Source organism: Girardinichthys multiradiatus, chromosome 8, assembly GCF_021462225.1.
Source record: "Girardinichthys multiradiatus isolate DD_20200921_A chromosome 8, DD_fGirMul_XY1, whole genome shotgun sequence".
NCBI lineage: Eukaryota > Metazoa > Chordata > Actinopteri > Cyprinodontiformes > Goodeidae > Girardinichthys > Girardinichthys multiradiatus.
Genome location: NC_061801.1, coordinates 19547782 through 19570018, shown reverse-complemented (window position 1 = coordinate 19570018; position 22237 = coordinate 19547782). Strand labels below are relative to the sequence as shown.

At 39.1% G+C, this 22237-nt stretch overlaps 1 protein-coding gene across 2 annotated transcripts in view; it reads left to right on the top strand.

The window, feature by feature from the left end:
• Nucleotides 1-22237, top strand: part of ctif (CBP80/20-dependent translation initiation factor) — a 99130-nt gene that overhangs the window by 10224 nt on the left and 66669 nt on the right. For both annotated transcript variants that reach the window (XM_047372859.1, XM_047372858.1), the window contains exons 2-7: nt 5179-5419; nt 11794-11865; nt 13006-13128; nt 13468-13541; nt 20119-20223; nt 20373-20451. In XM_047372859.1, coding sequence (XP_047228815.1) covers nt 5243-5419; nt 11794-11865; nt 13006-13128; nt 13468-13541; nt 20119-20223; nt 20373-20451 — 630 coding nt within the window. In that variant the 5' untranslated portion in view covers nt 5179-5242. The remainder of the gene's footprint in view (nt 1-5178; nt 5420-11793; nt 11866-13005; nt 13129-13467; nt 13542-20118; nt 20224-20372; nt 20452-22237) is intronic.

The following is a 22237-nucleotide window of genomic DNA, read 5'->3' as shown; positions in this document are numbered from 1 at the left end:
TCAGAATGCAGTGGGGATTTTAAACCTTCATGTAACAATGAGCCATTGTTACATGTATATTTATATTTGTTGGTGAAAGACAACACAGTTAAACATCTTGTTTTGCAATTCAGTTTATTTTGGTTATTTTGGGTGCAAACGATTTGTTTGGGCTGTGGCTTCTTTAGTAGGCCTCATCTTGGTTTTTCTGTAAAGGTAAATTAAATTATCTTTTCAAGATAATAAATGATTGTTAAATTTTTATTGCATTAAAGGAAAACATATGAAAGTTCAGTTTGAGTACTTAACCCTGCCATTTCCCTTTCCCAGCAGGTGTGCACAGGCAAAACATTCCCCGGGGGCTTGAGCACATTTATTGGTTCTGGGACGCACCATCAGGGAATGGGAAGGGAGTTTGGTTTCACATATGTTTTCTATGTCAAGTTTGGAGTACTTATTGGGATTAAATTAAAATATTTTCTGTTTTGTCTTGATCTGTAATTTATTGTTTATTAGCTGTTCATTTAATGTAAATATTCTTGTTTGTTTATCCTTTTTGCAGTTGTGTGTCCCTTGTAATGGTTTCTCCCAACTTAGTTTCACCTCTATTTAAGTAGTATGTCTGTCATTGTCCGGGTTGTTGTTGGTGGTGTGGCTTGGTTACTTTGCTGCATCAAAAAGATTAAAGCAGTTTCAACCAAATTTTTTTCGGAGCCTGCTCTTTTTTTTTTTTTTTCAACCGTTCTTGGGTCCCACCTCCAAGACTGTTAGTCCTCCTGACAAACATGTGACACTTCAACAGCTTCAGCTGCTTGTTATTAGCTTGATTGTCCAAACACACTGCCTAATGTAATACATGTACACCTGTGAAGGTTATATACAGTAGGATTCACTGTAGTAACACCAGACAGTGTAAATAACTGGAAATGAATAAGCTAATTAGAGCCTTTGAACGACGCAAAAAGGAACATTTGAACACTGATGTAGTCATATTTTGCTTAAAAAGCAAAATACTATACTATATTATATCACGTGATCTGATTTCTGCATATGAGACGTAGTTCCAGTCAACACCACCACCAAAGTTGGGCCAAACGTGTGACTGGCAGTGGATGGCAGGCAGCTCTTTGTTAGGACAGCTGGTGGAGTTGAGGGAAGGGTGGTGAGAGTGGAGACAGGAAGAATCAGGGGAGGGGGCTATAGTGTCGCCCTGTTATGACCTATGTAGTCAGTTACGAGCAAAGAAAACACTATGAGCCTTCAGCAGAACATATGATTAAACAGTAACACGACTGCTTTCTGAATTCATTTTGCGCTGTAACTCCACCATTTATTTTCCTCAGTCTTAAGCAGGAGAAATAATAATAATCCAAGATCCACCTATTGACAGGGTTTAAACTCATATATTTTAAGCTGAAATATCTATATCATTTCTTTTAGTTTGTCAAAGACAGCGTTGAGGTTGTAAATATTTCCAGGTTTATGCCATTTTCATTTACAGGACTTGATGTTTAAATAAAAGAAATACTTCCTTTTTAACAATGTATAACAGAATAGAACCAATGATTCAAATTTAGCCCTATTCATTTCTATAAAGGTGTTATGGTGGCATTTCCTACAGAGTAGATGTTATTTTCAACTATTTATTTTTATCTGAGTCAATACTGATGAGTCATTTTCACTATGTACTTCGGGAAAGTGTGTTTGGTAAATCTGAGATATCTTGTGATGCTATTTGTGTTTCTGATTCTGAAGGGTCCATTTCTGAACTTGGTTAGAAATCAAAGGTGCTTTCGGCTTTCAGTCCTCCTCTTGTTTATTTTTGTCATGTATTCTTAATAAAGACTTTTCTATGTTTGGGTCAGACAAATCCTTGTTTTAATCTTCTCCCACTCTCCTACTGTTCCTGCACCCTGCTGGGATGTTAGTACCTTGGCTTGTTGACTTTTTCACGAGCAAAGGTCAACCTGGTGTTGCTTTAAAGCAGAAAACATTTTTTTTTTTTTTTTTTTTGCTGCCATTGTAGATATTGATTGTATCGTTTCCCAACAACACTAGCAACGTAATCTGGTCCTAGACAACTCAGAACCCTAACTAGCACCTGGAAGACTTTGTGAGAGATTGCGAGATTACTGCAGGTTTTCGCTAAAACCGTGTAGGATTTAGCCAGCAGCCTTGTTTCACACTAGGATTCTAGTTCTCTGACAGTTCTCTGCCACAACATCTTGTAACTTGTACTTGAGCTAAGATAGGGGTAAGATAGTTTAAATAGGTACTGATTTGTTTTTCCTGTACAGTGAACACATATAAGGACAATTAAACGGAAGTACGCAGCAAACCATGATTTTTTTTTTTTTTTTGTGTATCCCTAATCTTAACATGTAGAAAACATATATTCAGACAAAAATACATAGATTTCTGTACCAGTCAATAAAAAGGATCACTAACTATTGGCAGCTGTTTACCTTTAGGCAGTAACTTCATATTTTGTGTCAAGGAGACAGGTTGGAAAACGGTTTCTAGAGTGTAATGCTTTGAAAACGTCCCTGTCTCTTGTTTTTGTGTAGACAGGATAAACGGTACTCTATGGGGAATCCCTGGCACATGTATGACAGTATGGCTGCAATCAGTAGAAATTAATGCACATATGCACAACATAACAGATGCTGACCAGTTTATAATGCACAGAAGAATAAGATATCAACAATAACAATGTTGAATTGCAGAGTACTGTTTGTGCTGCTGACTCTTGAATCTAACGACTGTTCTCCAACAAAGTGTCATTTTCTACCCAGTTTTTTTAAGCATGAAGTGTTTGCGCGTGTGGTTGAGTTTCACAGAACATACTGCCTACTAGTGGCGTGATGGGAGAATTACACCTTTATTATGTTTCTACTAGTGTCGCGAGATCCTAATTAAAATGTTGTCTTAGATGTTAACAGAAATGGAAAAAACAAGCCAGTTTTCAATTGCTTGCTGTGTAAAAGGCAGTAATGAAACTGTAAAAAAAAAAAATGAAAGAAAGCACAATCTGTTACTCATGCTGCTGAAAAATCTTTAATTGCAAAAAATACTCCACATTTCCATTTTACCGCATGGTTTGGCCAGTGTGTAAGCATTTTACTAGCTGAGCAATGATCAGAAAGTACAACTGGCTCTAAAATATTGTCATCAAAAAGTGGCATAGCCCAGTGCAAAAGTCTTCTTTGGATGAAAAAACTGCTTGACCTTTTTTTTTTTTAGAGCATTTAAATTTTACAGGAAATAAACCTGATTTTTAATCTTTTGTCTGCCTAAATAAATTAACTTTGTATTAATCATGTTCAATTTATGATTAGTTATCACACTTAGCCTTCATCTAAGGAACAGCTTCAAAAGGAGCTGTCTACACACCAAGTCTCCTGACAAAGATAAGACAGCAGCTCAGTTCAGCAGTAGTTGAACAGCGGAGCGCACACACTGTGCACAGTCATATAAACATGTTCACATTGTAAAATAACATAAAAGGACAATAAATGCTTCAGAAATTTAAACATCAGAAGCTTTAAGAAATCATAAACGTCAGTTCCTCCTCAGGTTACTACGTATGAAAAAAACAGTAAAATATTTAGTTAAATTTTACCGCAACTGCAGGGAAGCATGTATGAATGGATTATACTGTACATGGGAGGATTATAGTTCTGACTCAAGGTCAGGTTACAGACATATTGACCTTATGTACAGTTGCAGTATGTGTGGGAAGACTGACTTACTTGTATATCTCTTTGCATTATTATTTTAGTCTATCAGCGATACACACATTTCAGTGTTGCTGATATTTAAACATCTTAGAGATCATCAGGCTTTTCGTGGCTGATACTGATTTCCATTTTTCTTTGACATCTTACCTGCAGATAATGATTTTGGCAGACTACAATTCTTTTTATTTTAAGGGCTAAAATAAGAAAGTGTACTGCAGGCGTCTTGATAGATGCAGTAGTTTAGAAACCAACAGGAAATAAAGGGACTGCAAATAAATCTCCATTTATTCATTAAATGATATGTCCCTGACCTTTTACGTGATTTTTCTTAAACTCAAAAGTGGACGAAACTATGTAATGGTTGATGCATTTATAGATGGGAAATATAAAGTTGTTGGTTTTGATGCATTGAATGAATAAGGAAAAACAGTTGAATTTTTAGTGTTTGTCCTGTCAATCAGAGCCGCTCATAGAAAACAGATTTTTTTGAAAGTTTTGATTAGTTCAAATAAAAAAATTAAATAAAAAACTGTGTTGTGTTGCTGTATGATACAACTATATTTCACACAAGGTAGCGATTTGTAAAGTCGATTGAAGAGAGTTAAAAAAAAAAAATAATATGCCTCATTATTGTAGATAGACTTGCCATTGGAACCAAAACAAGTGCTTCAGACGTTACGTGTCTGACTTGTTGGCTGGAAATGAACAAGGCTCCCCTGCAAGTCGCCCGGTCTCAGCACATAGTATTCTGCGTGTCCAGCCATAAATCCTCTTTGCACGGCTGGTGATCAAACCATGATTTAAAGGAGCTTAGCATCAATAGACAGTCAGGAGAGAACCTGTTTCCCTGTTGGTCAGAGGTCAGGTGGTCACACACAACTGTGACAGGGGAGAAGGAGAGAGACGGAGTCATGCCAGCATAGAAGTGGCAAACAAGTCATATCAAATGGATACTGAGTTGAACCAGATATTGTTTGGGGAAAGAACATTGCAGAGATAGTTTTCTTTTTGAACATCTGAGTAATTAATTGCAACTATGTCAGGGTGGCATTGCAGTTGGACACGTTAACAATGCAAATATGAATGTTAGCTGACAGTTTGAACTATGAGTCGACTTTGAATGTTGTGAAAATAAGAGGATCAAAGGTGAGAGAGGAATTTTTGGTTTTACTGTATTTTGACTATTACACTTTAGAGTAAGGGATTTGACATGTTTGGGTAATTTAGAATACTAACTGGATACATATAGAAGTTTATTATTGACTGCTTGGCTGTGATGTGAAGAAGAAACAGTCTAACTAATCTACTCTCCCAGGGCGTTTGTCCATCATTGACATGGGTCATAAACATCTGAAGTAAACATGAAATCTAATCACAGATGAAAACATAAAAGCTTCTATTGTTGCTGAATTTCTTACTAACTTCCCTGTATCTTTCTCCGCACCTCTGTTATGTACAGGTCACCTCCCTCCCTCCTTCCTCTTCCTCCCTTCCTCCCTCCTGTCATCTCTGCAGCGGTTGCCATGGAGAACTCATCAGTGGCGTCTGCATCATCTGAGGCCGGAAGCACCCGCTCGCAGGAGATAGAGGAGCTGGAGCGTTTCATCGACAGCTACGTCCTGGAGTACCAGGTGCAGGGCATTCTGGGAGACAAGCCAGATGGAGACGTGGAGTTGGACAATGATGGCAAAGAACCGCAGGTTAGATGATCATTACTGAAATGTATTAGTCTCTTATCTGTTTGTTGCTCTGAACATGTTCAATTCAATTCAAAAATACTATATTATTACTTTAGACTATCAGCTATACACACATTTCAATGTTGCTGATTTTTAAACATCTTAGAGATGCACTCTTTAGGCTTTTTGTGGCTGATTTTGCTTTGACTTCTGACCTGCAGATTACAATTATTTTTATTTTAAGGGCTAAAATAACAAAATGTGCTGCAGGCATGTTGATAGATGCAGTACTTTTAAAAACCAAGAGGAAACAAAGGAAGTACAACAGTACCTCTGTTTATGTATGTCCATGACCCTACTGGTTGTTCTCATTTGTAAACACCACAACTCAACAGAAGCTTCACCAGTCATTAAAGCAGATACTCATATTGTTTTAGCAGTCTATTTGATCATGGAGCTGTGAAACCATTCCACTGTTTAGAAAACACCTGTTCATCCTAAGTTGAATGTTGGGTTGGGTTATATAGATCCCTATGAAATCCATTTTATTTGTTTTTACTAATTGTGTTTAATCTTTTACTGAATTCCACTTTTTCCGTTTATATTTTTCTGAAGTCAACTTCAAACCACATTTATTAACCCAAAAAGTTTGTAATTATGGAGTGAATGAAAAAGATTTCAATGAATCAATAGCCAAATAATTCCACATTTAATGACTGTTAATCAGCTTTCACAAATATAACAAATGGCTGTGGTTCAGCAGAACATTTATTGCTTTTGCAAGGTATTTAAAGGTATTTACCCATCATCGCTTTTAATAAAGAAAATAAATTTGCAAAGCAAAGTATTTCAAGTGTTTCACAATTAATAAAAGAAAATCGTCCTTTTGTAAAACAAAGCTTTAGTGTTTTAAAAATTTAGCTCTTGTTTACTGTAAGTGCATAGTTACAGCAGGCTGCAAACTTTCCAGCTGAAGACAAAATCCAAAAGACTGCTTGTATATAACGCAGAGAGAAGGCATGTGTGTATAACATGTCCACCATCATCATCTCTAAAATAACCATATAGCTCTGCTTCTGCTGGTTTTCACATCATGCGAGTTAAAAACTAATATTCTTTGTTACGGACGCACAATATACCGGCATTAACATTAGTATCGTTATTGGTCAATGTTAGAATTTTTTAACCTATTGGGGTTGTTCCGATAAGAACAACTGGGCCAATATTAATTACCGATGTTTATTATCATCTTGTTGCTGTTTTTGTGTGTGTTTCGGGGGGAGGGGGTTGGCCATCTGGTATTTGTTTGGGCATGTGATGGTGATCTTGCTCAGGATTGTGACACAGAGAAGCAATGTCAACGGGGTGTTGAAGGAGTAGGGGAATATATATATACACCCCTGTGTAGGGGTTGGACAATGAAACTGAAACACCTGGTTTTAGACCACAATCATTTATTAGTATGGTGTAGGGCCTCCTTTTGTGGCCAATACAGCATCAATTCGTCTTGGGAATGACATATACAAGTCCTGCACAGTGGTCAGAGGGATTTTAAGCCATTCTTCTTGCAGGATAGTGGCCAGGTCACTACGTGATACTGGTGGAGGAAAACATTTCCTGACTCGCTCCTCCAAAACACCCCAAAGTGGCTCAATAATATTTAGATCTAGTGACTGTGCAGGCCATGGGAGATGTTCAACTTCACTTTCATGTTCATCAAACCAATCTTTCACCAGTCTTGCTGTGTGTATTGGTGCATTGTCATCCTGATACACGGCACCGCCTTCAGGATAGAATGTTTGAACCATTGGATGCACATGGTCCTCAAGAATGGTTCGGTAGTCCTTGGCAGTGACGCGCCCATCTAGCACAAGTATTGCGCCAAGGGAATGCAATGATATGGCAGCCCAAACCATCACTGGTCCACCCCCATGCTTCACTCTGGGCATGCAACAGTCTGAGTGGTACGCTTCTTTGGGGCTTCTCCACACCGTAACTCTCCCGGAAAACAGTAAAGGTGGACTCATCAGAGAACAATACATGTTTCACATTGTCCACAGCCCAAGATTTGCACTCCTTGCACCATTGAAACCGACGTTTGGCATTGGCATGAGTGACCAAAGGTTTGGCTATAGCAGCCGTGTATATTGACCCTGTGGAGCTCCAGACGGACAGTTCTGGTGGAAACAGGAGAGTTGAGGTGCACATTTAATTCTGCCGTGATTTGGGCAGCCGTGGTTTTATGTTTTTTGGATACAATCCGGGTTAGCACCCGAACATCCCTTTCAGACAGCTTCCTCTTGCATCCACAGTTATTCGTGTTGGATGTGGTTCATCCTTCTTGGTGGTATGCTGATATTACCCTGGATACCGTGGCTCTCGATACATCACAAAGACTTGCTGTCTTGGTCACAGATGCGCCAGCAAGACGTGCACCAACAATTTGTCCTCTTTTGATCTCTGGTATGTCACCCATAATGTTGTGTGCATTTCAATATTTTGAGCAAAACTGTGCTCTTACCCTGCTAATTGAACCTTCACACTCTGCTCTTACTGGTGCAATGTGCAATCAATGAAGACTGGCTACCAGGCTGGTCCAATTTAGCCTTGAAACCTCCCACACTAAAATGACAGGCTTCCTCCCACAGTCCAAAGACATGCCTGTTAGGTTAATTGGTCACTCTAAATTGCCCATAGGTGTATGAATGAGTGTGTGCTTGGTTGTTTGTGTGTTGCCCTGCGATGGACTGGCGACTTGTCCAGGGTGTACCCCGCCTCTTGCCCATAGACTGCTGGAGATAGGCACCAGCTCCCCCGCGACCCACTATGGAATAAGCGGTAGAAAATGACTGACTGACTGATTTTATATATATATATATATATGTGTGTGTGTATATACACTGCTCAAAAAAATAAAGGGAACACTCAAATAACACATCCTAGATCTGAATGAATGAAATATTCTCATGAATACTTTGTTCTGTACAAAGTTAAATGTGCTGACAACAAAATCACACAGAAATCATCAATGGAAATCAAATTTATTAACCAATGGAGGCCTGGATTTGGGGTCACACACAAAATTAAAGTGGAAAAACACACTACAGGCTGATCCAACTTTGATGTAATGTCCTTAAAACAAGTCAAAATGAAGCTCAGTATTGTGTGTGACCTCCGTGTGCCTCTATGACCTCCCTACAACACCTAGACATGCTCCTGATGAGACGGTGGATGGTCTCCTGAGGGATCTCCTCCCAGACCTGGACTAAAGCATCCGCCAACTCCTGGACAGTCTGTGGTGCAACATGACGTTGGTGGATGGAGCGAGACATGATGTCCCAGATGTGCTCAATCGGATTCAGTCTGGGGAACGGGCGGGCCAGTCCATAGCTTCAATGTCTTCATCTTGCAGGAACTGCTGACACACTCCAGCCACATGAGGTCCAGCATTGTCCTGCATTAGAAGGAACCCAGGGCCAACCGCACCAGCATATAGTCTCACAAGGGGTCTGAGGATCTCATCTCGTTACCTAATGACAGTCAGGCTACCTCTGGCAAGCACATGGAGGGGCGTGCAGCCCTCCAAAGAAATGCCACCCCACACCATTACTGACCCACTGCCAAACTGGTCATGCTGAAGGATGTTGCAGGCAGCAGATCGCTCTCCACGGTGTCTCCAGACTCTGTCACGTCTGTCACATGTGCTCAGTGTGAACCTGCTTTCATCTGTGAAGAGCACAGGGCGCCAGTGGCGAATTTGCCAATCCTGGTGTTCTCTGGCGAATGCCAAGCGTCCTGCACGGTGTTGGGCTGTGAGCACAACCCCCATTTGTGGACGTCGGGCCCTCATACCATCCTCATGGAGTCGGTTTCTAACCGTTTGTGCAGACATATGCACATTTGTGGCCTGCTGGAGGTCATTTTGCAGGGCTCTGGCAGTGCTCCTCCTGTTCCTCCTTGCACAAAGGCGGAGGTAGCGGTCCTGCTGCTGGGTTGTTGCCCTCCACGTTTCCTGGTGTACTGGCCTGTCTCCTGGTAGCGCCTCCAGGCTCTGGACACTACGCTGACAGACACAGCAAACCTTCTTGCCACAGCTGGCATTGATGTGCCATCCTGGATGAGCTGCACTACATGAGCCACTTGTGTGGGTTGTAGAGTCCGTCTCATGCTACCACGAGTGTGAAAGCACCACCAACATTCAAAAGTGACCAAAACATCAGCCAGAAAGCATAGGTACTGAGAAGTGGTCTGTGGTCCCCACCTGCAGAACCACTCCTTTATTAAGTGTCTTGCTAATCGCCAAAGATTTCCCCCTGTTGTCTATTTCATTTCAAACACATGATGTGAAATTGTTTGTCAGTCAGTGTTTCTTACTAAGTGGACAGTTTCATTTCACAGAAGTTTGATTTACTTGGAGTTATATTGTGTTGTTTAAGTGTTTCCTTTATTTTTTCGAGCAGTGTGTGTGTATATGCAGCACAGACCAAAGGTTTGGACACACCTTCTCATTCAAAGAGTTTTCTTTATTTGTTTCTGGCCGATAGTTACATGTGAAAACAGATCTTATCTACTTGTCTAACCTGTTGCGCAAGTTTTGTTTCTTTTTAACGTGAAAAATAAAACACCGAAGGAACTGCAATGCTCTAAACTTTTCATTTATATTTGAGAGCACGTGTGCAGGTAAAACAAGTTTGTATTGTTTCACGGGAATTGTTCACAGTTTTTCAATAATATAAGATTGGAATATTGAAAGTGTATTTTGACCTTAACACTTGACAGTGTCAGTTATAAAAAAGAAAAATCGATACCTGCAAAAATCGGAATCGGCAGATCAGGCCTTTTAAAAATTGGTAATCTATGATTGGTCAGAAAACTTCAATCGGTGCAGCCCTATCGGATATTGGCCATAGCAGCAGTATGAATATTGGATATCAATATCAGCCCAAATTTACATGTATCAGTGCATGTCTATTCTTTGTGTGTGTGTGTGTGTTCCTGTCTTGGCATCACAGTGAGAACCATTTTCCCGATTTCACCATCAAATTGAGGACCGTTTGTACCAAAGTGAGGACATTTTGCTGGTCCTCACGACCTATTTTGCTAACAGTTAGGTTTAGGACTAAGATGTGAATTGAGTTTATGTTAAGGTTAGGGTTAGGCATGCACTGGTGATGGTTAGGTTTAGGGTTATTGTCAGGGTTAGGTCATAGAAAGGGTTGAAAATGACTGAAAATCAATGGAAGTCAATGGGAGTCAACACATGGTCCTCACTACATATAGCAAAACAAGAGTGTGTGTGTGTGTGTGTGTGTGTGTGTGTGTGTGTGTGTGTGTGGGAGGTTAGGGTAAGTTGGGATACCTTGTTGTCTGCTTTTATTGTGAAATGTTCTGATGATTGATGGATTTGGCTCACATAATTTGCTAAACTCTTATCAGTACAGATGCCTATTTGAATTTTTAATGGTATAAAATAAACAAATAAATTCCAGAATATACTGCTGCATTAGTGAGTTGTGACATGTCTAAGTAACTTTGCTTGGTGTGTGCTGCACTCACTGCTTCAGCTAAACATAGGAATCTTTACAGACTAGTTAATTCTGCTACACAGCTTGCAGGGCTGTGCAATTGAAAGATTTATTGGTAAATTTCAAATTTGGCAACTGATCACAAAAACAAGGCAATCAAATAAATGATTGTTTCTTAATTATATTTTAGAGTCTTCAACTTTGCATGCATGCTCTTATTTTGTAATCCCTCCCCCCTGCTGATGCACCCTTTTTTAAGGCTGCTCCTTGTGGTCTTGTTTTGAAAAGTCTGTTCAAGTAAAGATGGTAAAATGTCCCCTGGGTGGGTGGGTATGAATTGGTACATGGTCGGTATGAAACATCCTTTAATATAAATCAAGTTTTGTGCCTGGAAAATGTTGGGCATGAAAGGACACACATCTGAAATCATTGAGTAATCTTTAAAAAAAATCATGAGTAGAATATTTTCTGTAATGGAGTAGCTTTAATGGCAGGAATAGCAGAAGAAGAGTTGTGAAGGTAGTAGGTTTTTCACAAAGACACGTAACTATACAGTATTAAATTATTATTGCACATTGCGTAAAGCATTGTTTTTGTTACAGTATTTACAATAACACCTTTACAGAACTACTGTGTTATTGCTCCACCCTACTCCAAAGCTCCAGAGGTCATGGTGACAATCTAAATGTGAAGAATCACCAAGTAACTGCTTGTGTGAGCGGATTAAAGTGGTTCAGATAGGGGAAAATATATAGTAGAGTTTTTTTTTTGCTATCAAATCTTAAATTATATTTTAAATCAGTAAGGAAGTGAAAGTAGAAATAAACCAAAACAAAAATGGCTTCATCTCCTTTTCTTTTTCTCCTCCAGTGGACAGATGACTGCATCAACCAGAGAGATGGTAGTTTGACGTCATCTCAGGGAAGAGGCTCCTCTAAACGTGTAAGTTTACCTCCATGTTTCAGGACCCGGCTCATCTTTTAATTCTGTTTTTTTGAAATTTAATATATAGATAAATTTTTTAGCCTGATACGTGATAGCAAGTTTAACTTGACTTCCTTGCGCTTAACAACAAAATCGCAGGCCATAAGATCTGCAACCATAACAGTTCTCCATCAAACAGTAAACGGTGGTCTTTAATGGTGAATGTTTAAAATAACAAAGATGACTGATGAGAAATTATATGCTGGATTCTTAGACCTCATTTCCAAATGACTAAATTAACATCTAACCATCAAATATATTTTTTACTTTTTTAACTGATAAGAAATGAAGCTGTTAGGGTATTTTGTGTTATGTCAGAGTGTCTTTTATTTTACAAATGGCAGCATGACTAGAAGACACTGGTAGCACAAGTCTTGGGTGATTTACAGCTCATTAGCCTGTGTGTGGTAGAAGCAGTCGGTGGATGTCCTGAATGACTATCATGGGATGTGATGGGATGTGGCAGAGCCAGCAAATAAATTATCTGTCAAATATTACTGGAGATTTACATTGTTTTTTTCTCCTATTTGTTAACTTATTTTTACAAAATGGCAAAAGTCTCCAGGCTTTGAGCTGGACAATATATTGGATGGTCTTTGTGCATGCACATATCGCATACACTGATAACACAAAGACCATTCAATATATTGTGCAGGGCCAAATGCGATTTATAGCTATAGTGACTTGGATGCTAAAGTTAAAGAGAGTGGCAGAGGCTTTGTGCAATCGTAAAGAAACGAAAAATCTTGGTTAATTGTATTCGATATCGTCATCGCAGTTTTCAGCAATAGAATCGCAGCTACCTAGTCTCCTGATACCATGCAGCAGTAACCCTGCCTCTTCGATCACATGCTTGCTCAGTTTGAGGGATTGCTGCAAAGTTAACTATTCCATGCAATCAACCACCCGCTGTTGCTATGGCACAATAAATGAAATGTGACTGCGTTGTACTATAACTGGAATGTAATGAGCTGAATGCGAATCCGTCTCTTTGATTCGCGTGATGGGACTATTTATTTCTGTATGTAAATTGGATCTGTTTGTTTTGCAATGCATATTTTTGATGACATTCATTGTGAACTCCCTTTCACACTGCAGGACGAGTGGGAACATAGCAGTAATGGCAGTACAGGATCCAGGCCCAGTTCAGGGTCCAGACCAGGATCCGGTTCCCGCTCTGGCAGCAGAGGCCGAAACAACCAGTTTAAAGGATCTCCCAAGGTACAGAAATGTTTTTTTTTTTTTTTTGTCCTGTTTTGTTTCTTCAGTAAGCACATGTTTAGCAAAAAGTGTAAACATAGTCTCAAATCAAACGGTTATATTTTCAGGGTCTGATAGAAGAGAATTACTGACAGACCTTTGAGTAACATTACGAGACTGTAGAGTCCAACAGGTTTGGAGCTTAACCGGGCGCTCCATCTGCATCTGTTGGTTTTGACTTAGTGCTTCAGTCCTCAGATTTCTGAGGGTGCAGCAGGAAGTTGGTAAAAACCCTAAAAGCTATTTAATCAAGAAGTTTATTTTCACTCTTAAAATATTACCGTTTCTGTGTTCTTCTAGAATGGGAACAGAGATGTCTCCTTTGACATCTTGGGGACAGACATATGGGCTGCGAACACAATGGACTCACGTGGGTAGGTGCCACATATATGTTCTGCTATCTATGAGCTGTGGCTTCCAAAGAACGTTTCTAGAGGTGATAAATGCAATCTTATCTCTCCGCTTTTACCGGCGGCAGGTTATACTTTGTAACAGATCATAAATGAATGTTGGTTGTAGCCAGTGCACCTTTTACTTTCTCTTTTTAATCTGACTCATCAGCTTTGGTAGTCCAGAGTTTGAGTTGTTTTGGTGTGTATATTTTTAGGATGTTCTCTTAAATAAATTTCAACATTCATCTTCTAATTATTTATGTATAGAAATGCTGGCTTTAACCGCAGTTCTTCACATGCGAAGAACAAACAACTTGTAATAAATAATATACTAGGGAAAAAAGTACATGTAATGTGTTTGGTTGCATATTTGTTGTAAGGATCTTATTTTTGAGCATTACTTTCTGTTTTCAGATTTCAGTCTTAAGCTACAGGTCTAAAAGCAAACACATCCAGATCAATCTGTAGTAAAACTTACCGAACTCATTCAGTTGTGTATTTTTGGTCCAGTAGAAGCGATGTAAAGCTACACGTATTCGTACCGACACTATCTGGTACAGCCTGATTCGGTACACACAGGTACCAACATAATACAACATCGATTTAGACCTGAACACATGCAGAATATTTATGTGAGAAACTACGTGCTCAGTGCAGCGTAACTTTAAAAAGCGACACCAAAACTAAACAGAGAAGACTCCCAGCCATCACTAAACTCTATTTGGGAACGTTGAGGTTTTTATGCAGCTGAACCAAAACTTTATTTCAGCATATGCATTTTTCAACAGCAATCAGGTACATATCAGCTCTGCACTTAACTGAATTACTCACCTGAAACATAGTCAAGCTGAATGTACCACAGATAGTGGAGAAAAAGCTGATGTCCAAATGGCTACTTCTAGCATCCAGTGAGCCTAGACTGTGTACATAGTAAGAGATCCTTAATAATACATTTATTTGTTGAAATAAATCTACACGAATCTCCAGTCAGTTCTATACTTTCCACTTTTTTAGGTTTAAGAACATAATAAAATCAATTAACTTCAGAAAATAAAAAAGGTTTTTGTAGTGCTGACATAAAAAAGAAAATCATATTTTTATTTATTTTTCTTGATTCGAACCGAAAACTTACTGGACTGATTTTTGTGTGCCGTTACGCCCCCTATCCAATAGTATTGTTTATTTCTTCCTGAACTGAAGTTTTCTAGGCTCTGTAGAGCTAAGCTAAACCATGTAAACAAATGAAAAAAAAAACACTCATTTATTACACTTAGACCAATTTTGTTGTGCTTTAAATAAAGGGATCATCATAACTAATTAAGCAAATTATTTCAGCAGCTTATATAGCAGCAGTTTGTCCTTTTTAGTACTAGACATAGACATTTGCTAGGACATTTCTTGATGTAGTTAAATGTCGATCAGAAGCAGAATAGACATTAATATAATACAAAAACATGGTAAGGTAAGTTTATTTATATAGCGCTTTTCAGCAACGAGACACTCAAAGCGCTGTACATACAATTACAATACAATCACAAAGCAAATAAACACAGATACAGACACAGAAAAACAAATCAAATGATAAAATCAAACAACAGAGGTAATTTAAAAAAGTTAAATAAAATAAAGAGAATAGAATGATGGACAAGAAAATGAAAGGAAAACTGGACTGAAAACGTAACTAATAATGTTTAGATGGTACAGTCAAAGACCACTCTAAACAAATACGTTTTTTATCTTGATTTAAAGCAACTTAGGGTTTTGGCGCTTTTACAGTTTTCTGGTAGTTTATTCCAGATTAGTGGAGCATAAGAACTAAAAGCTGCTTCTCCATGTTTGGTTCTGGTTCTGGTTCTGCAGAGTAGATTTGAGCCAGAAGACCTGAGAGGTCTGGGTGGTTCATACACTGACAACAAGTCTGTAATGTATTTTGGTGCTAAGCCATTCAGTGATTTCTAGACTAACAGAAGTATTTTAAACTCTATTCTCTGAGCTACAGGGAGCCAGTGTAGGGACTGTAGAACCGGGGTGATGTGGTCCACTTTCTTAGTTCTAGTGAGGACACGGGCAGCAGCGTTCTGGATCAACTGCAGCTGTCCGATCAACTTTTTAGGCAGACCTGTGAAGACACCGTTGCAGTAATCAATTCTACTAAAGATGAACGCATGAATTAGTTTTTCAAGGTCCTGCTGAGACATTAATCCTTTAATCCTGGAGATGTTTATTAGGTGATAGAAGGCTGACCTTGTTACTGTCTTTATGTGCCTCTGAAGGTTCAGGTCTGAGTCCATCACTACACCCAGGTTTCGAGCCTGACTGGTGGTTTCTAGCTGTATTAACTGAAGCTGTGTGCTGACTTTTAAACGCTCTTCCTTTGGTCCAAAGATTATTACTTCAGTTTTGTTTTGATTCAGCTGAAGGAAATTTTGGCCCATCCATGCATTGATTTCTTCTAAGCATTTACCCAGCGCTTGAATGGGTTCATAGTCACCTGGTGACATCGTAATGTGTAGTTGTGTCGTCTGCATAGTTATGATAACTTACGTTGTTGTTTATGAAAATCTGAGTTAGAGGGAGCATGTAGATATTGAATAGGAGGGGCCTAAGATGGATCCTTGGGGAACGCCACATGTGATTTTTGTGGTCTCTGATGTAAAGTTACCTACTGACACAAAAGAGTCGCTGTCCTTCAAGTAGGATTTAAACCAGTTGAGTTCTGTACCAGAAAGGCCGACCCAGTTTTCCAGGCACTCTAATCAAATGGAGTGATCAACAGTGTCGAATGCTGCACTAAGGTCCAATAATACCAGCACTGTGGTTCTTCCACAGTCTGCATTTATACGGATGTCATTCAACACCTTGACAAGAGCAGTCTCTGTACTGTGGTGAGCAGGAAGCCTGACTGGAAGACATCGAAGCGGTTGGTCGTTGTTAGGAAGTTGTTTAACTGCTGAAACACAGATTTTTCAATAATCTTACTGATGAAGGGGAGGTTTGATATAGGCCTGTAGTTCTGTAGTAGCAGCTTGTCCAAGTTGCTCTTTTTCAATAGAGGTTTGATAATTGCTGTTTCAGGGCCTGGGGGAAAATACCTGACAAAAGGGACGTGTTTATTATTTGTGTTAAATCAGATGTTATTACAGGCGAAGCTTTCTTAAGGAAATCTGTGGGTAAAACATCGAGACAGCAGGAAGAAGAGCTTAGTTGCTGTACGATTTCTTCTAAGTTTTTTGTAGTTTATTTGGTGAAATTGGGAAATTTTGTCAAAATCAGTTCTAGTTGGAGACAACATTGGTACTGGAGTTGATGTGGATATGCTGACTGCCTCTCTGATCTTTTGGGTTTTTTCAGTAAAGAATTGAGCAAATTCATTGCAGGCCCTGGTAGAGGGGAGTTCAGATGCTACAGTTACAGGAGGGTTTGTTAACCGGTTGACCGTGGCAAATAATGCACGAGCATTGTTCATGTTTTTGCTGATGATCTCAGAAAAGAAAGATTCCCTTGCATTTTTCAGTTGTAGGTTATATCTGTATAGTCTTTCTTTATAGATAATATAGTGAACCCGGAGTACAGTTTTTCGCCGCCTGCGTTCAGCTTTTCGACACTCCTTTTTTTCACTTCTGACTGGTGGAGCACTTCTCCATGGAGACATTATGTTCCCAGAAACGACTTTCACTTTAATTGGAGCGATTGAATCAATGATGTCCGAGATTTTAGAATGAAAGTTATCTACCAACTCATCTACAGTGTTACAGGGCAAAGTGGAGGTAGAAGAGTAAATCTGGTTAAAGGTTTCAGCAGCACCGTCCTTAAAGATGCATTTTCTTATCATGTCTCTTTGGCAAACTGAGTCATTGCAGATGATGCTTTCAAAAATAACAGAAAAGTGGTCAGACAGAGCAACATCAGTTACAGACACATTGGAAATGTTTAGACCCTTAGTGATGATCAAGTCCAAAATATGTCCCTGTTTGTGCGTTTGCTGTTTAACATGTTGAGTCAAACCAAAATTTCTAAGAGTGTCACATAGATCTATTGCACTTCTGTCTTCAGGATTTTCCATGTGAATGTTGAAGTCTCCCACAATAATTAAACAGTCATAATCAACACATATCACAGATAAAAGCTCATTAAAATCACTGATAAAGTTTGTTTTGGACTTAGGAGGCCTGTAAATATTCAAGAACATTGTTCGGACCGGGCTCTTTACCTGGAGAGCCAAATATTCAAAAGAGTCAAATTTGCCCAGAAATACTTTTTTACACTTTAGTAAATCTTTAAACAAAGTGGCCACCCCTCCACCTTTTCTTTGCTGTCTGCTCTCACAAAGAAAATTGTAGTTCGGCGGCGTTGACTCTATCAGAATGGGAGCTTCATTAAATTCATGTAACCATGTTTCTGTTAAAAACATAACATCAAGATCGTGCTCAGTAATGAAGTCATTGATTAAAAATGATTTTCCTGACAGAGATCTAATGTTCAATAAAGCCAGTTTATATGACTTAGTTGCTGATATTAACTCTGTGTCTGGTTGTACCTGACAGTTTATGGCTTTTGTTGATTGTTTATTACTGTCTCTTATCCTTTTGGCTTTGTTCTTTCTGTCACGTATAAGCACAGAGATTTTACTATCTTCTATTAGGGGCCCAGGTTTTTCCTGGACATGCTCATTTCTGATAGAGTTACCACTGGGGCCCAGACTGTATCACAGAGAAGTGATTTGAAGGTCCTGATTAGGAGGAGATAGATTAGGAGGTGGTGGGGCTCTGCGGCATTTGGAAGATGTTGGTTCAGTAGCAGGGCCTCGGCCACGGGGGGTGTTGAATGGAGAAGATGTCAGAGCCATTTGGGTTCTGATCTTAAGAGCTCCTTTCATGTTATCAGAATCCAGTAAAGAAAAAGCGGGCTCAGTGGGGAGATGAGACAGTTCTGTGTGGTCTGGGTCGGGGTCTGGGGTGAGGGGGGTTTAATGGGGGGGTCCACTTCTCCTGTGGATTTCAACAGGGAGACCTTTTGTGATGACCTCTCTTTCTCAGCCAACTGGCCGGTTGTTTCTGCTGGAGCTGTTAGAGGCAACGTTATCATTGTTGTTGATACTCCATGTTCTCTGCTGAAGGTCGAAGCTGCTGGCGGATTATTTACTGAATAGAAGAGATTAGATGTGAGACGTTTGGCTCCTGGCTTGTTCAAACAAAAACCATCTTGCTTGAAGAGTTGTCTTTTTTCCCCAAAAATATTAAAGTTGTCGATGAAGTTCACAGATGTAGTAGCACATGTTTTTTTCAACCACGTATTAATCATCAAAAGTCTCGAAAAAATCTCATCTCCACAGAAAATCGGTGCAAATGGTGAGTCCTTAGAGAGAAACACCTTGATATTGAGACCTCCAACAATATTCAGAAGACGAGTGAAATCCTCCTTCAGTCCTTCTGATTTTTTCTTAGCCACGTCATCCACGGCTCCACAGTGTATAATAAGGTTTTCTAGAGACGGGCGCTTTTCTGTGATCGCAAGAATATTCTCTGAGATATCAAACATCACGTTACTGGTACCAATCATAACTTATGTGTTTTTCTTGTTGCAGAAGTTTTTAATCCCATCCACAGCTGTGTTGCCCACTATTAGGGTTCTTGGTCCGGTGGGGCGCTTTTTCTCTGGCAATTTAGGAGAAGACTGTTTAGAATGAAGGTTGTTCTCAAATCTTTTATTGTTCTCAGAAGATGGATAATTTTCCTGGTTTTCATTCTGTAGTGAAGCAAATCTGTTTTGGAGGGAAATTTCATTATTTCCAGCTGTCTCCCTCCTATCAGTTGTTGTGACAGCAGCTCGCTGTCGAAGTCTCCTTTTCCCAGGGGAAACGGGGGCATTTCTCTGTAATTCTGGCGATTCTAATTTATTTAATTGCTGAGATCTTCCAGGGAGTCGTCCACCTTGATTTTTTGGGCATGCCCCTAAAACATGCCAGGGGGGGCTACCGGTAGGTTTATTCTCAGTGTTCTGATTGCCGGCTGAGTTGTTGAGCTGGCTGTCACTGTTTGGGATCACAGGCAGAGTTGAATCATCGTTGTACCCCATATTCACCTCCACATTCACTTCTAGTCGATGGATTTTCATCTCCAAAACAGCGAATTTCTGTAAAGGTTTGTCGAAGTCCTCTGTGGTGAAGGGAGGCATTTTGTGCTGATTAGCTGGCGTCAACTTGTCCTTCTTTCTAGTTCAATTATAAAAACATCAAAGTCCTTTAAAAAAATAAAAATAATAATAATAATAATCCTTGTGAGTCGCTGGTAAGAAGTTGTTTTAGTCCAATATTTCCATAATTTTGGCTAAGAGATAAAAAGTTAGGAGTAAAAGAATGCAAGCAAGCAGGGAGCTTAGGAGAAAAGCATCTGAGCAGACAGAGAGGCGGAAGCAAAAGAAGCTTCCATTCATACTTTTTCTATGTGGCAGTTAATTGAGGCATTTAACTATCTTTATCTTTATCATACCTTCTTTATCACAATTTTCCTGATTTGTCTTGTTCACATGCAAAAACTCTATCTCTGTTGTGTTGTTGTAGAGGTGCAGGCTGGGATGTACAACCAGAAAAGTTGGATTTCAGCCATTTCCACAGGAAACCCTTCAGAGGAATGCCAAAGCAGCTGCCACACATTGACAGAGAGGGGTAAGATCTGTCTTTATGCATCTGTAGTATTTGGATCAATTAGTCAGTGTGGTTTTGATGACTTCTTAGCATCAGAAATATGAAATGCGAATTATACTCATAGTGTTTAAAAGTAACTAATAATTTCTATCTTACTCCTTCCCTTTTAGCATGAACAAAAGCAAGTTTGCAGAAGACGACGGAATAGACATGAATGACCTGGAGAGGTTCTTACCTCATCTGCACTCTGTAAGTTGTGCAATATTCTTTCTTGCTCTGAAATGTAATATATTTAACTATTAAAAGAATATTAATAAAACAAGTCCTGTTGCCGCAACATCAACTACTAGTTAAAGGGTAATGGGTGCCCTCTGGTGGCATAATAAGGAAATATTGCTGAACAGAACTGGCATTGGAAAGGAAAAGTATTTATAACAATATTTTTTAGGTCTCGGAGCCCTTTTATGTGTGAATATATGGTGGGGCAAAGTTAGGTTATTAAGCAAACCAACCTCCTCTCTGATGTTGATCAGGTACTGGCCTCAAAATGGGTCAGAAAGCAGCTAAAGTCCAAAGAATAACAAAATATTTATTAGACCTATTGATCAAGAGCCCGCTAACAGATTGCAAAAATGTCCAGTTTCTTGGAAAGAAAGTTCTTAAAGAAATATGGGTCAATGTGGTAGGTAATATTTTCAGGCTTAGTTCATCTGATTTTAGGCTGCTATTCATAAATGAAGCTTTGGGGACACCTGCTGGTGAGATGCTAAAGTTGCCTGAGCTTGTATTCACAGATAAGATATTATCTAAGTATTATTTAATGTATGCAATTCTAATTTATTCCTTTAAATCTGTTTTGCTCGTCTTATAGAGATTGCAAATATGTTACCGTTATTATACAAACTGTGTGTTTTCATGCCATAAGCCTTTCTAACATGACTGTGGTCCAAATATCCAAAGCCTACATTTATTCTCATACTTATTATTTAATGTGTTTGAGTTCTAAGACAGCCTTTAGGGACTGACAGCAGAATGGAATTTGTTTGTGTACAATAACTATACCAATAACTACGCTTGATGTATGTAGGAAAATTATATTGCGGCTGTCTCAAGTATTGGGATCATCGAATGGTGACCAAATAAGGATATGAGTTGTTTCAGTTCCTACTGTATGTCCTGCAGTGTGAACGGTGTGCACAATAACAGCTTCCTGATGTCATTATGCAGCACCTCTGAGTATGATGTGTCTGGCTTCCACAGAGTGAAATTGATTTTCCAGCTGTATAAGCCATAGCAGAGTACAAGGTATGAAGCATTGTGTTTTTCCACAGGGAGTTTTGATCTATTGAGGTGGCAGGGTTCACCTAATGTCACCCCTGTCACCGTCCTCTTTTCCCACCCTGCTTTCTGACCCAGAATGTTTCCCTTCTCTCTTAGCGGTTAAGTTTCAGGTTCTTCCTCTTTCCTTCCCCTACTGCCCTTTTGGTTGAGCTGTGTTTTGCATCTCATGATGTTTCAGCAGAGATGTTTCTTGTTGAGCTACCAAGTTGGCACTGCTCACTGTGTATTTCCTGAACCAAGGTTGCCAATTCCGTTCATTCACTTAGGACCAGAAGTGAAAAATATTTGAGTTTCTAGACTTTATTCCTGTTTTTTCTATTATATCTGGATCATATATCTGTCAAGTTTTACACTTTCTTTAATAAATACTATAGAGCTGCACTGATGTGCACCATGAGTACTATGTACCTAAGCTGTCTTTACTTTTAGTCCTGTGTTGCCACCTGGTGGTAAAAACAAAAAAAGAAAACTGAAATATATATATATATATATATATATATATATGTACCAAAATGAGACATTGTGCCGTTTTATCAGTGCAGTTTTAAAGTTACAGCTAAAAAAAATTATGAACTGCTTTTTTTTTTTAAATTTGACTTTCTTGATTGTTTAATAATGTCTTCAAACCCACAGTATGAAGCTCCTAAATTTACTAAAGATTTAAACCGAGTTAAAATAAAGCCATATGTTCTTC